The sequence below is a fragment of the Trachurus japonicus genome, chromosome 12 (assembly GCF_045865225.1).
Source record: "Trachurus japonicus isolate A0001 chromosome 12, Traja_1.0".
NCBI classification, from domain to species: Eukaryota; Metazoa; Chordata; class Actinopteri; order Carangiformes; family Carangidae; genus Trachurus; species Trachurus japonicus.
In genome coordinates, this window is record NC_140918.1 from 28,582,910 (window position 1) to 28,601,297 (window position 18,388).

Below are 18,388 nucleotides of genomic sequence, written 5' to 3' on the forward strand. Positions count from 1 at the left end.
GTTCATTTTCAGCAGCTTCTTTTAATAAAGAAACACTAGAGGCTCATCTGGCAACCATCAACATCAAACTGTGTTGTGCACTGTTGGCCAGGCGCAGCCTAATGATGAACAGTGGAGAAGTCAGTATTTACGGTTCAGAGCTTTGACTGTTGGATGTGATGGGTTTGTATGTTATTGCTTATTTATGATTCTTGGTGCAATTTCTTCAAAACAAATAAAAACACAAGATTTAATCAGCTTGTTCATCTTGTTTGTTTGTTCATGTCAGACATCGCTTTATTCTGAAAATCCAGCAGGACAGGTGAGCTTCAGGCTCTCAGGTGAACTCTGATGTCTCAGGACAAGATCGATGTCCAGGGCCTGAACGTGACGATGAGGTGTGAGTATCGCTCTGAGAAAAAATATCTGATCATGTTTCAGTTTCACTTCATTTCTTCATATTAACACACTGTTAAATCTCTGTGTATAGAGATGCTAAACTATGAAGAAAGCTGAAGATCACTGCTTTGAGAAATCTCCTGTTTTCCCACAGACTTCAGTTCCCATGCCGAGGGATATAAAAGAGCTGTGAGCAGACACACATGGAAACAATGAGGAGCTCTCTGCCGGGCCGGAGACCACAACAACGTGCTTGGAAACAGGTGTGTGACTGTGTTCTGGTGAGCCAAGGTCTGACTGCTGAAGCTTCTTCTGTGAAATTCATTTCTTCATGCGTTAGTGTTTTAATGATGCTGTATTACAGCTGCTCAGGTTGGTTTAGTCAAATTACATTTGATATTTACAACTCAGGGAGAAGCTTATTTCCTTCATTCCATTTATCTGTTTTTGGTGTCATGTTTGTTTGGTGACATTATGAAGTAGTGAAGTTCTTCCACTGTCAGTGGGTCAGGAGGTTTTACCACCTGAGATCTCCAGCCCAGTTGTTCTGAGGTAATCTAATCGGATTTTGGATAATGGATTGGATCAAATCTTGAAAATGGGTTGTTTAAAACTAAAAACAGATTCTGAGATCAGATCACGTAATCCAATCTTGGTTTTAATCTGGATCAAACCCTCAGTTCGTGTTCAAAACGTTTTAGTAGGATCAGGAAAACTTTTATCCGAAAATCAGGATTATTCTGATTCCAACAGTTTGGTGGATTCAGGGAGTTCAGGAACAAAATGTGATTGAAATCAAATTCAAAGTGGTCAAATAAACAACATTTATCATGTAGTACATTTATTGATTAATATTTTGTACCTGATTTCCAAAAAATTAAAGAGATAAAGTAGAGAAAGTTAACTTTTGATTATTCCACAAATTAAGAACTTTTCTCAAACTACTGGACATGTATATGAAATTTGATGTTTGAATTTGAAACACATGGAAAAATATTCACAATGTATTTCACTTAAACAGCCAGACCGGATAAGGTCTGGTTGTTTAGAAGATATTGAAGGAACAACAAAGACAAGGGATTTCAAAATCTGGATAATATTGATCCAGATTAAACCTTCTTCTCTTCAAACAAGAGAAGAAGTCCAGTTGCTTTTTTTACTACAACTCCACAATGACTGGATGAACTAGTTTCATGTTTAAGTCCTGGAGGAACTGTGATGCTCTAGTAACTTTTGACCCAGTGATGAAGTATTCTTTAGTTCTTCATTAGAAAACCATAAACATAAACATAAAAAAGTAAAATACCAAACAAAAAAAACACAGCATGTAACACATGTCCATGGAAATGATAAAAGAAAGAAAAAAGAAAGAAAAGAAACCCATAAACAGGATAGATACTGTTGAAGTAGTTGCAGTTCCTAATTCCTGCCAGTAGATGCTGATAAAGAACCATTTTTACTGACAGCACCTTTACTGACTGAACTTATAAGTGTCCGGGGGGACAGCAAGGCCACACACACACAAACCTGGTGAGTGAACATGACCTGTAAACAGTGAGGGACTTTACCGTGAAGCCTGGAGCACAGATACACTCTCCGCTCACGCTGTGGCAGTCGGCACCGTTCTGGCACTGGCACACCTGCTGGCACGACTCGCCGTAAAACCCTGGGGTGCACGTCTCGTTGCAGTAGAGGCCCGACCACCCGGGCTTACACACACACTCGCCTGACATCGGGTGGCAGCTGGAAACAAGAGGAACACATCATGATGCTTGTGCTTTGTTCTTGTTAATGATAGAATCATTATTGGCTGAGGGATTTGATATGTGTGATGTGGTTTTTCCACTTGTCTTGAATTTGCCACACAAAACAGCACAGGCCTTCTGATGTTGATGTGATTTTTAGCAGCAGTCTTAACACTCTCTGAAGTGTTGGTGCAACTACACAACAGTTTCATGGTACATCACGACATTGTGTTGCATTTTTTCTCTTGGTAGTAAGTCACCTAAAACATTTACAGTTTAAAACCTAGTTTTTGTCAGTTATTTGACCATTGCCTATCTGGTTTAATTAGAGACATCATTTTACAGCCTTCTTGTATTTTTACTATTATTAACGTAAGGCAAGGTAAGATAAGGTACAATAAGATAAGATACTATACTATACTATACTATACTACCATACTCTGCTATACTCTACTATACTATACTATACTATTATACTATATTATTATACTATACTACCATACTCTACTATACTATACTATACTATACTATTATACTATATTATTATACTATAATATACTACCATACTCTACTTTACTCTACTCTACGATACTATACAGTACTATACTATACTATACTATACTATACTATACTATAATACGACTGTCAGGCTGAAATTCTTTTTACAACCCTTTGCAAAAACAAAAACACATCCCATAACAATAAAAAAACTGTAGCAGTTTAAAAGAAAATATAAAACAAAACAAAAACTATTTTCCCTCTTAACAGTAATTTAAAAAAAATCAACATCACATCTGATGTTTTCCCTCGTGATGCACCCAGTGTAGTTTGACAACTGAGAATCTGTTTTGACGTGCGCGGTGCGTATGAACATTCTGCTGTGAAGGACTAATTGTTCAGAGATTTGAAAAATACTTTTCTCATTAGAGAGCTGAGCCCAAGGGAATGAGAAATACTGTAAACCTGCGCAGGAGCTGACTGAACGTCACTGACACTAATGAGCTGAGAGGCTCCGTGATGTTTGCCCCTCCGGGGGCAGCAGGGTGGGGGGATTATCTGCACAGCGACAGGTGGGATCCCTCTGTGTTTGTTAGTCACTGTGTTTGACTGACAGCTGCTCCACCTGACACAGCAGTCCCATTGAGCAGCGGCAGAACAGCCGCTCCCTGCACTGACACATGCAGCTGCCAGCTGTGCCCGTCTAACTGATCACTGATCAGTTGTTTACAAGGTCAAAATCACACTGGCAACAGATCACCACTCGTAGTTAACACCTCAGCTAGACAGGCACATTTTAACACTGTGGATGCTACGTTGGAATGAATCTAATCACTGACACATAGTCAAATTATGGTTGAGTTGTTAATATTGTGGCAGGTTTAAATACATTAGCCAAACAGGTGGTCACATACCACTATAGACTGATATACAGCACAGTCTGTCTGCTAGATAGAAACATCTTATTCTATACGTCTCACAGTGATACAGTGGTTACCAGTATACCACTATCACTTTCCAGGAACAAGCTTCCGGGTTTGAACCTGCAGACTGTGGTGGAATTTCCATGCTCCTAGTGTGGGATTCCCCACACAGCAGACGTGTACATCACTTCCCTGAATGAGCCCTGGGCTAGGTGTAGTGATAGTGGGTCCACAGTGTTCCCTGACCGTGCCCAGTGTCCGCTGGGATCGGTTATATCAGTATATTTGTTTCTTCTTTCATTCTTAGATAAGTTGTTTGCTCCTTCTGTTCTGATGAGAAATAACCACTGTACGGGAAGACAAATTACCAGGAAAAGATATAAAAAAATTAATAAACTGTGTAACTCAAAGGCTAATGTCACATTTTAAAGGGGTAGTTCAACATTTTGGCAAATTTGCCTATTGTCATAATCCCTATAGTCATAAGGGTAGGTTCATTACCTTTAATTATCAGTGCATGTTGTTTTGAGATCCATGGGACAGAGAGCTGCTCAGCTAACACAATGGAGGTGAATAGTACAGGTCCCCTGTCCCTCATCAAACTCATCAATCCAACAACTCCAAAACGCTCTGGTGGACAAGTTGTGACCTGCACATTCACCACGCTACGAGATAAATATGTAACATTATGACACATGAAGCAAATACTCTGAACTACTTGCGCTTTTGAAATTACTCTGCTCATCAGCCATGTCTGGAATGTATAGTTCCAGCTATGCATTTCCTTGAAAACAACTCAGTCTATTTATAGCGTGGTGAATGTACAGATCACAACTTGTCCACCAAGTGGTGTTTTGGAGTTGTTGGATTGTGTATTTGATGAGTTTGATGAGGGACAGGGGACCTGTACCATTCACCTCCACTGTGTTCACTGAGCAGCTCACGTCTCTGCCCCGCGGATCTAAAAACAACATGCACCGATAATTAAAGGTAATGATGAACCTACTGCTATGACTATAGGGATTATGGCAATAGGAGAATTTGCCAAAATGTTGAGCTATCCCTTTAAGGCCATTACTCAATACAAGAATTGATGTGATGAGTCAATCCATAAAACTTAAATGCAAAAACAACAACAACAACAACAACACGAGTCACGACCATTCCATTGGTTTTTATGGGCATCACAGATGGCTTTGTGTTTAAATCTAAATTTTAACCAGATTGTTCAAAGTGCAAACAGTCAATTTACTCATTCGGAGAAAAGAGGGTGTGGCGTGTTGTGAATGTGCACTCCAGCAGCAGGAGGTGAGCCCGGTCCTGAGTCACACCTGCTCCATGTTCACCCTGAATGACAGAGGAGGCTGGTACACAGATGGGTGCAGCAACTGTCCAGCAGCCCACTGATGTGGGGACCCACTGGGATTCATTTGTCCCACTTTAACTAATGGCCAATCCAACTAGGCAGGGTTTTGTTGTTGTTGTTGTGTATGTGTGTGTGTGTGTGTGTGTGTGTGTGTGTGCATGTGTGTATGGCAACCCCCACACTGGCAGTTGTAGTGACTATCAATAGGTTACAGGTAATAGAAATGCAACTGAAGTTGAGCTGGTTAAATCTACCTCTATCTCTCGTCAGGTGTCAACACTTTAACCACCTTTCAAATTAAAAGCCCTACACAGAGTTGTGTTTCCAGGTTTCTGTCTGCATTTTGGGGCCTATTGGAAACCGACCTCGTGACAGAATGAACCAAAGAAAGGCAATGGGAAAACACGGAGGTAAAATACGAGACAGGTGGAGCATAAGGAGAGAGAGCACAGGAACACAAGACAATTTCAAAATAAGACAGTATGTAGGGGAGACGCTGCTTACCTCTGTGTGTTCTGTGCAGAGCACGGACACTTCCTGTCACAGCGGAGGCCGTATCGCCCTTCGGGACACAGTCGGACATCGCAGATCTCCCCCGTGTACCCGGGCTCACACAGACACACACCGTTGGTGTGGTAGCACTTGCCATTGTTCTTGCAGGCACATGTCTTTGCACAGCCTGCACCATAAGTACCAACTGGACACTCGTCCTGGCATCTGCTCACAACAAGAGACACAGAGATCAACACGGTCAATTGATTGAGAAGGTGGAGCTTTCATTTAGAATATTAGCTATACACTTAATTTTGTCGTTACTGTTAATTTTCTATTTTAGTTAATAACAGTGCTGACATTTCTGATGATATAAGAGGGGAGTGTTGTTGCAAAGATTTAAGACAAGCTTTACAAGTTAGGGTGACATCAGGTAAATTGGGCCACTTTTTGGTAAATCACTTAGGAAACTAAGAAAAAGCACTGTGTGACACTGAATTATATTTTTGTAGTTAATATTGACTGTTTTTAATATTTTTTTGTTGAAATGACATAATAAAATATAATTGTTCAAGTCCTATAGCTTTTGAAACGTCGGCTGTCCAACATTTTTGAGATGAGCATTGTTCAGGTAAAATGGGCCACGTGTTCAGGTAAAATGAGCCACGCATCAGCTAAAATGAGCCACCCAAGCAAAACACAGTCATTTCTTCTTCCTTTTCTTCTTTTTTAAAGTTTAGTTTGGGGCTTTTAGGCCTTTAGGTGATAGGGCAGCTGTAGAGAGACCGAGAGACGGAATGACATGCAGCAAAGGACCACCAGAGGAATCGAACCGGGGCCAAGGACTATAGCCTTTGCATATGGGCACCTGCTCTATCTACTGAGCTAAACAATGCCCTCAAAACACTATCATTTATGATAAAACAATTCACATAGCCTATATAGCCTAATATTATTATATAGCCTAACATTTGAATTAATGAACAATAACATTGAAGCATTAAGAATGAATAGAATATTAGAATAACATCATGACAATTTTGGAACTTGTGTGTGTTTGTGGTGTTAGTGTGCGTGCGTGTGTGTCTGTGTGTGTGTGTGTGTGTGTGTGTGTGTGTGTGTGTGTGTGTGTGTGTGTGTGTGTGTGCGTGTGTGTGCGTGCATGTGTGTGTGTGGTGTTAGTGTGCGTGCGTGTGTGTGGTGTTAGTGTGCGTGCATGAGTGTCTGTGTGTTTGTGTGTGCACAGGTCACGATGCCTCCTGCACCAAAGCTAAAACACACACACACAAACACTGGGTCTGTATAACAACAAGGACAATGTGGAGATACGTAATATATGCTGGAGAAACCATCAAAACTCAACAGTGAAGGTGGCTCATTTTAGCTGAAATGCTGAAATGATGCATTAAGGTAAATTGGGCCACCCACAAAAAATGCATTTAAATTAAAAATAAGTAAGTTTATCAAGAATTTTGCATTCTATCCAATGGGGGGAATCACAATGTGTATTATAAATCACATTTTTTAATGTAGATCTGTTTTTTTACGGAGTTATCAACCTTATCAGTTTCAAGTGAAATTTGTTTGCCAGGCCACTTTTTGCACACTTCTCCTCAGCAGGCTGGATATAAAGCATTGTCCCACCCACAACAGCAACCAGATACCACTCAAATCAATTGTTTTTTGTCAAGTACAGTTGTAGCAACAATTTGAAATAATTTACAGCCATTGCCTGTTAAAACTTAAAAAGCTAGGAGGCTCAAACCTTAACTGGCTCATTTTACCTGATGGCCCAATTTACCTGATGTCACCCTACATGTTCATGTTTAAATGAAATGAGGGAAAGAAAGATCGGTAACACTTTATTTGATGCCTATCTCTATAACGCATAGCCATACTTATAATGAGTTATAGCACTGTATAACTATAGTTATAAACACTCATAAATGATTATAATGCTTTATAACAATTAACACACTATAAAGCATTTTATCATGACTTATAAGGTCAGGTATTATAATACATTATAACTGTAACTCCTGTGAGCCTGTGGCTGCTTCACCACTCTTCCTTCCTTGGACCAACTTCTGATAGATCCTGACCACTGCAGACCGGGAACAGCCCACAAGAGCTGCAGCTGCAGCACATGACAGACCCAGTCATCCATGGAGAACTGGATCAGATCCTTACACTGAACATTTTTCCTGCTTCTAACACATCACACCTTTGAGGACAACATGTTTACCTGCTGCCTAATACATCCCACCCACTAACAGGTGATGGTGAAGTGTTATTATGCCTGGCTACCGTGAGCAGTGAAGGTGAACCATGCTTGTTTGTTTAAAAATGCTGGGTTTGTTGGGAACATCCCACATCAGTAGCCCGCAGTTTCACCTCAGCTCATTTGGAACTCTGGCAGAGCTGAAACCAAAATAAAATACCAGGTGGCAGATTCCTCTACTAACTTTGCCTGATGGAAAACCAGAAGAGCAGAGAGCCAGGAGGAGTGGAGCTGGGACCGCGCCACAGAGATGGATTTAGCATCACTATCCTCTGTGTTGGAAAATAAGTGCAGCTAAGGTCCCTGATTGAAGCAGTTTACACACTTGTTTGAATCATGGCACACCGTTGAGAAAGCTCTGTGGTGAGCTTCTTGTTTATGTCTCACTCAGTGGGTCTATATTATCTCTGCCATGATTACAGCATAAACATATATCGGCCCAAATCAAGCAGGGGTTTGAAAACAGCAGGACCTAATCCTGCCCCATCACTCAGAGCAAACCCAGAGAATTTACAGAACCTTCACTCGACAGTTAAAGTTGTATTTCTTATATTCTAACAGCAGAGACATGTCAACATCCCCTCCAGCTGACAGTATTAATAAATGCGTCACATTCTGTTCAATATATCATCTGCATTCTTGCAGCGTCCTCCACCAGCCTCCTGTTAATGGTTTCCAGTGGGTTTGGGTGTGCCATGGCCGGCCCAGTTCCAAGCAGCACTGCTGCTGTAATGTTTGGTTTGCCTAAAACCCTTATTTACTCATAAAATTACACTTGGAAAGGCTATTCCTGACTCGTCACTGGTCTGCTTAAGTATATGGTACGTGCTCTCTGATATTGCTAATTATATGGCCTGAAGCCCTGCGTGGCGCTCGGCTGAGATCTGTCTGTGAAAACACTGACTTTGCGCTTCCTGGTTGTGTTTTCTCTCTTGGCTCTGGGGGGATGTGGACGAGTTCAGCAGACACACATGATTTCATTTGGATTTTGTTTTGTTGGGAAACTGATTTATGTCTTGGTATGTTGTTGCTGATAGTTTGTGGATGACATTTGGATGTTTTTTTCTCCTTATAAACACTTTCTCAAGTTGCACAAGCGCTGATGCTGAACACAACATGAAAACTGATCAAGTCACCACTTCATCTTCATCATCCTCACTGTGGTGACACTCAAACCCTCACAAACTGTGTGAGAGGGAAGGCTTCTGTAGAACAGTGTTTCTCAACCTTGGGGTCGAGACCCCACGTGGGGTCGCCTGGAATTCAAATGGGGTCGCCTGAAATGTCTAGTAATTGATTCAAAAAAATTACTGATAAAATACTTTTGTAACTAATTGTTATTCTTTTTAAAATTATGATTAAAACATCATACACAATCTTAAACAACTGTATTCTTTACTTTTAAATAAAATGCAGCATGTACTGTATCTGAGCTGGCGCATCTTGATTGACGGCTGAGGTCACATGACTGCACATGATCGCGGGTTCGCCAGAAATTTGTGATGTTAAAATGGAGCCAATGGAGTCACGAGGCAAAAAGGTTGGAAACCACTGCTGTAGATGAGCTCAGAGCTGAATGAAACTACAAGCTGGGGTTCAGTGGTGGTGATGTCATGTCATGTGACCACAGTGTAGTTGGTTTATCGTCTAAAACCCTCATTGCTGTTCATCCCACCTACAAAAGAAGGTTTGCCACAAACAATCAGATCTTCACCCTCTGTAGACATCTTTAAAACTCAGCTAAAAACTTACCTCTTCTCTTTGGCTTTTAATTCAGTCTCATGAACTCCCCCATCCCATCATTTCAAATCACTTGTTGTTTTAAATCTCTCTTTGTTTCTGAATTAATCTTGTATGTAAAGCATTTTGGTCAACACCTGTTGTTTTTACATGTGCTCTAGAAATAAAATTCACTTCTGCTAATTGTTTAGGCTTCAAACATCAAATATTGAACTAAACCTGTTAGAATCATAAAACACTGGTGTTTTTTTCTATAAGAGAGTGGAACACACACACACACACACACAGTGAATAATGGAGCAGCAGTGTAAAAGAAGCTCTTACCGTTCTCCTGTGTACCCAGGGGTGCAGAGACACTGTCCAGTGGACAACACACAAAAGCCGTTGTTGTGACATTGACATTCCTGGGAGCAGTTTTGTCCAAATCTCCCCTCAGGACACGGCTGGCCACACACTGTACCCTACACACAGCAGTGGAGAGAGAGGCAGACTGATCAACAAGCTGTTTATCTGATATTTTACACATGTTTTTATGTTTTTCCAGGCCAGCTGACATGACTGGACATAGCTCCTCTGTTCTGTAGCGTGCTATAGTTGGAACTGTTTACTTTGAAGTTATTGAAGAGTGAAGTGTTTACCATCCATCCTGCAGGACAGGAGCACTCTCCGGTCACATGGTGACACACTCCTCCGTTCTGACATGGACACCTCTCCTCACACTGCCGCCCGTGTTTCCCTGGAGGACACAGGTCTTCACAGCTGGAAAGAATGAGAACACAGTGTCAGGTTCTATCTGTCCACTGTCCACTGTCCACTTTCAGCTCAGACTTACATTATTGTGCGGGTCCAGAGTATTTTGTGGGGGGGGCAAAGGGGGAAACAACAGTGAATCTGGGGGGACCATCCAAAAGTAACATAAAAGGAAGGCTGCCATTGATCGCTCTCTTGAATATTGACACTGTTTGCAGGATGTCAATATCTTATACTCTTACCCAGTAGTTAGAGCTCAACTACAAACATCCTATGCAACAGTCAGTGTATGCAGAATAACCAGAACAAGCATGACTTAAATGGTGAAATTGAGAACAATAACAAGCTTACACAATGTCTTCATTTCCTACACAGAACACTGGGATGTTTGCTGTACAGAGTTAATTAAGAGCCGTAGTCAGAAGTTAGTGCCTTTGTCTCTGTGCAGTGAATAAAGCAGTGGTAAAGAGCTTTGACTGACATTACCACAGGTCAATGACCATTGGGGGGGGGGGGTGGCCAATCAAATTCTAGGGGGGGGCATGGAAGACCTGCCCCCGATTGTGCAGTGTATATTTCATAATTTCATCATTTATTCGCAGTGATTTCATGGTTAATACACAAAAAGAAACAGATATTTATCTTTAAGAGGCTTGGAACAGCTAATTATTGGGGTGTTTGGTTGGTCAAAATTGATCAGACATTGCAATTTATTTAATGTGTGCTCATTACTTGCCAGTTAACCAGCTGCCAAGAGTTCCCATAGAAACATTAAGTCAGTATATCAAGGACATGGCTGTAAGCAAGTTTCAGTTGATTAAATACTGGCTGAGATCTCTGACAGACACTTGTACAAGTTAATAAGAGAAAAAATATATTTTGTTGGCCTTGGTTTAGGGAACATCTGTGTCAGTTTTGAAGAAGACTAGATCTAAGACTAAACACTTTTTTATCCAAAGAATCCATTGGCTCCTCATATTTGAAAATTGGACACTCGTTTCAAAAGTCCCACATCTTCGACTGAGCTGCTTAGAAGCTTTGTGAAAAGCATCATGGGAGCATGCCGTACCGGTGTACAGAATGTCAAACCTTTGCATCATGTGGTTCTAGCTACTATACTTTCATGACAAAGAAGATAATTACAAAGAAAAGTAGAAAGATAATGAGTTCTCCCAACAATGCTCTGTGTGTTGTTGGGTATTAAATACCATACCAACTTTAAATGGTTGTATATTTGTCACGAGCATTAAAACACAACTTCTACCCAAACATGAGCCCTGCTTCACTGTGGGCACTGGGCTGTTGCTTTCATGCCACTTGTGGAGACTGGAAACAGGAAACCACACACTCACAAAGCTCCAGTATATCCCGGTGAGCACTTGCATTCTCCGGTCACATGGTCACAGACGGCACCGTTCTGGCACTGGCATTTCTGTTGGCACCCGGTTCCATAGGTGCCCACTTCACACTGGGCCTCGCAGCGCCAGCCTCTGTATCCTGGCGTGCAGATACAGGCTCCGGTGATGGGGTTACACAGGGCTCCGTTCTGGCACTGACATCTGTTGCTGCAGTGGGGGCCCCAGTGGTTACTGTCACAAGCTGAAAGACATTTAAAAAAAGGAATTAAGATTGATTGTTATATTCTTTGGGGAAAAAAAGCGAGGTTATGTCCGCACACTGATAGTAACAGTGGTTTCTATTGCACACAAACGTTTTCGACCTGTTGGTCTTCTTCAGGTGCTGTTGGAACAATAGAACACACACATATATATACTGTATATATATAAACATGAACCACATGTCACAGGTGTGTTGTTAATGTGTGGTCCAATTGGATGAAATGGGGCAAGCCTGAAGGTGAGGGGCACATCCTTCGACTTAAAGTTGCCTCACTGAGCGTTAAGACAGTGGAAAAATTTGACAACCATTCATAAATACAAACAATGACATCATATATTAATTGATAGCCCAGATAAATGTGTAATCTTCTTTGACATTTATCACTGCACAGGTTGTAGGTTTTCATTTATCATGTCTGATTGGTAGCAAAGCTGAAAAAGGGGCTATTCAATTAGTGGCCCCAAGGCCAAAATCAGCCCATCAGTCAAGTCAGACCAGCCTGCGGCCCAAGTTTTCTTATAGAACAAAAAAAGAGTGCAGAAATTATGCAATATTTTTGCCAAAAGAAATGTTTGCCTCTCCTATAAACTGTACATGCCCACTTTACGACATCTGCGGCACTTCATGACCAGAGAGAGTCTGGGCTGGAGTATAAACATGTCACTTTCAAAGTAACTAGTGCGGCAAATAGTATCTAAAAAACTAATTACTTTTGAAATAAAGTCATCAGAACAGTAACATGACTATTTTTAAGAGTTGTCATCAGAACTACCGATAATTTCATTATTTTTCCAGAGTAAATTTGCCCAAACAATGCTGCTGTCGATGAAATGGTAACAGAAGATAGCTCAGGAGAAAGTCTGGCCCACAGGCCTCGGCCCTCCAACTAAATTGGCCCCCTGAAAACTATAGTTGAATAGCTCTGCCTTATATAATATGAGCTACTAAGGCAGATACAAGAGACTGGGTGTGTAATTCTCATCTTCCCTCAGATAAAGAAGACATTATATAAAGATTGTCTTAGTTCTGATCAATGTCTGTTCATCATGGATCACATGATCAGTCTGCATCACCAAACCTTATAACCTGTACAATAAAATAATATGATCATATCTGTTTGGGTTTCACCCAGGTAATGACAGCCCTGTTTTCAAAGGAAGGATCTGGAAATAGGATAAAGCTTGTCTTATACATGTGTATATGTATCATACATGCACTGCAGGTTACAGGTATATCCAAACCCATAGCAGTGGCATTGTAATGGTACTGGCAGGTTATGACAGTGATTGGGATGGAGGAGTAGACTGTGATTGCTGTTTTTTTCTCTGATGATCACACTGTATGATTGAATATTTTCAAAAAAAAGGAAAATTTGACTATAAGCTTTCCTTCAAAGTAAGAGTCTTTCACAGAAATATTGACAAAAGTAGGCCTAAAATATTTGTATTTTAAGTGTTTTTTAAAAAGAAAGAAAAGAAAAGATAAAAGCAAAGTACAGACATCCAAATTTCAATGAAAAACCAAATTCATGAGAAAACTGCCCTTTTCTGTTCAAACCAGCTGTCAGCTGCATCCTGTTTGCTTTATTTAGCCTTGTGATACATCAATAGCTTGACTTCAGTCCACCTGTGGCAAAAACAGGTCTAAAAACCTCTCTGAGGCCGGTGCATGGTGATCTCAGTGCAGCCTGAGCCAAATTTGCCATCCCATCATTAAGCCGAGAAACCCAATCAAACAAACTCCGGAGGCTAAACCCAAAGCCTGCTCCTCCTCATCACTAACAAGAAAACCATCAGCTTCTCCAAGCAGCCGGAGCCTCCATCACTGTGTGGCGATGACCCGAACCCACCTCATTAACCTTTGGCTTTTTTGGATTTCAGTCCTAACCAGACCACACCTCATACACACACAGCAGAGAGCCCTGCAGTCTATCTGGCCTTCCCATCGCAATACATAATGAAAGCTTCACCATGCGTAGCCGCGGTAAACTGGTAAACCTGACAATGTGTTGCACCGCACGTTTATTCTAGACGCCTTTCATCTTGAGTTGAACACGTCAGGAGTCCATTGGCCTCTCGGGGGCCAGGCAGCGACTGGGGACAAAATAGGAGTCAGAAAGGTTTACAGTGACTGCCAGACTTGTAATTATGGGACTCTGCGTCATGGAGGCCTATATTAAGTTCAGTGGAGAATGAGATTTTTTATTAGGAAAAAAATACAAGGACTAGATAAACTACAGTGTGTGTAGGCTGCTATTGCAAGCCATTTAGCATATATATATATATATATATATATATATATATATATATATATATATATATATATATATATTATATCTATCTATCTATCTTGGATATTTGTCCTACATTAGAAAAGGATGACTGAAGTAAACACAAAATGCAGTTTTTAAATGATGATTTTATCTTTCAAGGGAAAAAAACCCACCCTTAGCAGCAACAACTGCGATCAAGTGTTTACGACAATGAGTCTTTCACATTGCTTTGGAGATATTTTTGCCCACTCTTCTTTGCAGAATTGAGGGTTTTTGAGCATGTACGGCCTTTTTAAGGTCATGCCACAGCATCTCAATTGGATTCAAGTCTGAACTTTGACTAGGCCACTCCAACACCTTCATTTTGTTCTTTTTAAGCCATTCAGAAGTGGACTTGCTCGTGTGTTTTGGATCATTGTCCTGCTGCAGAACCCAAGTGCGCTTCAGCTTGAGGTCACAAACTGATGGCCGGACATTCTCCTTCAGGATTTTCTGTTAGAGAGCAGAATTCATGGTTCCATCAATCACAGCAAGTCGTCCAGGTCCTGAAGCAGCAAAGCAGCGCCAGACCTTCACACTACCACCACCATGTTTGACTCTTGGTAGTATGATGTTCTTTTTCTGAAATGCTGTGTTACTTTTACGCCAGATGTAACAAGGCACACACCTTCTATTCCAAAAAGTTCAACTTTTGTTTTGTCAATCCATAGAATATTTCCCCAAAAGTCTTGGGGATCATCCAGGTGTTTTTTTTTTTTGTTTTTTTTTTGCAAAAGTAAGACCAGCCTTTATGTTCTTTTTGGTCAGCAGTGGTTTTTCACCTTGGAACTCTGCCATGGATGCCATTTTTGCCCAGTCTCTTCCTTATTGTTGAGTCATGAACACTGACCTTAACTAACCAACAGTCAATTCACGATTTAATAAGGGGGGGCAATTACTTTAGGGCCAGGGAGGTTTGGATAGCTTTTTATCTATCTATCTATCTATCTATCTATCTATCTATCTATCTATCTATCTATCTATCTATCTATCTATCTATCTATCTATCTATCTATCTATCTATCTAATAAAGAAAAAAAAATCTAAATAAGATTCTGTTATTTGAGCTCCTCTCCTCTACTACATAAACACAGTCTGATGTTTATGTGCCTTGCATGCAAAGTAACACAGCCATCCCCATCCATTCCACCATTCTGAGGTTGTTCAAGTGATTAACAGGCTCCTTTTATTCCTCCTGCATTAGCCTACTTCACTCTGACCTGATAGAAAGTGCTTACTTCCTTTTCCTCGGGCAGTCTGGCCCTGTGTGACAAACAGTTGTGAGGAATAAAGGGGGGGATGGGTGGGGAACAAAGAGGAGGAGGAGATTAGGGATACTGAAATGCACATGTAAAAACCCTTCCTGCATTCAAGTCTGCCATCCTGGTACTTTTGTGAAACCTGACCTAGATTGAAGAAAGGCCAAACTCCAGGAGCTCGGGGCTCCTCATCCACTCACTGCAGAACAAACTGTTCTCTTTCACTGGCCCATTCAATATGGTCGAGAACAAAAAAAAAGGACCGTACTGTGCCAAGGCTCGGTCACAAGGCTGGATGCATCCCAGTCTCAGACGGGATCTCGTCGTTTTCAAGAAAAAGACCTCGCAACGCTCGACAACGCTCGTGTGTCAACGGCAGATTCTCAGTTGTGTTTAGTCTTCACACCTCAAACCAAGAAAAAGAAAAACGACATCAGTGGGAAAAAGAGTTGTCAGCGTCAGACACATCATCACCAACTGGATCCTCATAGGTGCCCGATTGCAACACAAGAGGCAGCACAAGGCCCTGCAGTGTTTTGTTTACAGGACATGGCATGCCTGACAGAAAAACCATCATCTGTAAATCCTCCAGATAATGTGATGTTCTATTGATGGGCTCAGTTGGACATTACATGGACTAAGTCCTCTAGTGAGCTGGCAGGGTGAAGTCTGCCTCATGCCCCGTCCAACTAATTCACACGTCGGCATTCTCACGTAGCTATAGCTCCTCCGCTAAATGTTGAGATAAGTTCATTATTGCAAGTTCATGTGTGAAAACAGCAAAAAAAAAAAAAGTCTTGAACCAGTAACTTGAGCTTCCAGTTGTTGACGGCTGGCCCGGCTCTCACTCTCCACACTTGAGCAGGGACTGGGACTGGAATGTTTTTCCATCTATTTAGTGATTACCCAGTCTACCAGGCATGGGCCACCCATGGGAACAGAAAATGCCTCTCACACTGATACAGAGGATTCGCAGTGAGAAAAAACATCTGTAGCACACCCCCCCCCCACACACATTTCCATGCTGAGTGGGAATGTGTATCCTCCTCCAGAGGTTTATCATCATATTACAATAAAACTATCACAGCCACTGAGCCACGTCTTAACACAGGGATACTGGGCTTTCATGTGTAGAAAACAAAGAGCCAACACCACAAATCATCTGTTTGCTATTTTCTTTTTTTTCTCCTCTCTATGAAATCTGAAAATAACCCTGATCATGTCACTGTGATGCCAGAATTATTTTTCTAAGCTCGGGCTCTGAGACCATGAACAGAAAACAGGAGGTGTGGAGTTCAGCAGGCATCAGGCCAATCAGAGAGGAGCTAATTAGATGCTATTGAGTTGCATCATGGGAAAAGTTAGGAGATTGACCCTGAATGTTGTCATGTATTAGCATCTACTACTTCAACCACAGTCAGTTTTATTTGGATCTAATGGCACTGATTTAATTTAATATTGCTAATTAAGTTTCATGAGTGTATAATCACCTTGAACTAAGAAGTGTGTTTCTGTTAGCTTAGAATAAGGGCACAGAAGTGGCCATTTTGAACTGGCATGTTTCTATGGTAGCCCAGAATGGACAAAAACAAACACTGTCTCAGAGGGTCAGGGCGTTTTATTGTTATTATTTTACCTTTAGGCCACCATAGATTCTCTTACACATGTGGATCTGTCACCTGTGTTTCTCAATTCCATAAATGTATGATATTAAATCTTTGACACTCTTCGTTAGGCTGACAATTTAAGAATTTGCAGACATTTGGCTCAACAAATATTTAGCAAATAAATGATTAAAAACTACAAAATATGTTCAGATACACAGCTGTGTAATGATGGACTCACTCAAAGTCACTTTTTCAAATGCCTTTACTTATCTTATTATTCATATTTTCTAATCTTTTTTCTTTTGTAAACATCAGTTTATTTATGCATTTCTTCATCTGAAAAACATTTATTTTTGACAAATCAGTTCCAGATTTGAACAATAGTGTGGTTGCTAACAGGTGAGGTCTTTTCTGATCAAACATAAAACCTACAAATAATATTTGCAGCCACAAGATTCTGATCTTTAATTTGATTTCACACTTTGTAATGTTCATGTTTTATCCAGTGTTCATCAAACCTGGGACATTCCCTATCTGGAATGAAGTGCAAACGAAGGGTTAGTAAAGATTGTTGAACAGTATTTTGCAGTCTGTACTGAATTGCACTTTGACAGATAGGGGGCAGACATGAACATTACTATAATTGTATTTTTAATCAAATAAAACATGCTGCAGCAGCTGCAAGCCCCTGCAGCTGCTGTCCTCAGTATCTGTCAGTAATCAGAACTGTATTGTCTTCAGGGATTGCACGATCTAGTTCTTTGATTTCTTAGCAGTCACCACCAGAAAATGATGCTCACATACAAGTCAATAATAGGAATTATATTCTAAAGAAAGGTAATCCCACCCACATTATGTTTGGATTAACATACTGATGGTAATAAATGTTTTTGCAGGGCAGCTGGATTTCTTGTGAGTGAAAAGCCATTTTGCCAGGCTCCCGTAACTCACTTGTGGCCACTTGTGACCAATCAGCGTCCTGTGAGGGAGGAGCTATTGGCAGCTACAGAGAAACGATAAAGCTGCTCAAAAATTCCCTTCGAAGATGCCAAGAATCATAGCTAGCTTTCTGTCCTCGGACTGTAACTTGTTGTGTGTCTTTTTCTGTGCTCTCCTAATAGCCCACATCATACGATGACAGGTGGTTCATCCCATCACCTGCCACGTACTTTCCCATCTAAGCAGCCATACTTGCCACCTGGTATTGTGCAGCCAACCACCAAGTTATATTTAAACATGGTAGGTACAGATTGTGGTTTAGCTCAAATAGACCTATGCATTAGAATCATTTATATTTATAATGTTTCTAATAACTATTTTAATTATTTTACAATTCATTGTGGTCTCTCACACTATAGACACTTAATTCATATCAGTTATGTTTATCAGGAATCACGCGCCATCCAGTCGCAATGAAG

At 40.9% G+C, this 18,388-nt stretch overlaps 1 protein-coding gene across 1 annotated transcript in view; it reads right to left on the reverse strand.

Moving 5' to 3' along the window:
• Positions 1 to 18,388, reverse strand: part of megf10 (multiple EGF-like-domains 10) — a 60,791-nt gene that overhangs the window by 12,307 nt on the left and 30,096 nt on the right. The window contains exons 6-10 of the mRNA XM_085794163.1: positions 11,526 to 11,772; positions 10,062 to 10,182; positions 9,748 to 9,884; positions 5,415 to 5,627; positions 1,947 to 2,121 (exon numbers count right to left, since the gene is read on the reverse strand). Coding sequence (XP_085650289.1) covers positions 1,947 to 2,121; positions 5,415 to 5,627; positions 9,748 to 9,884; positions 10,062 to 10,182; positions 11,526 to 11,772 — 893 coding nt within the window. The remainder of the gene's footprint in view (positions 1 to 1,946; positions 2,122 to 5,414; positions 5,628 to 9,747; positions 9,885 to 10,061; positions 10,183 to 11,525; positions 11,773 to 18,388) is intronic.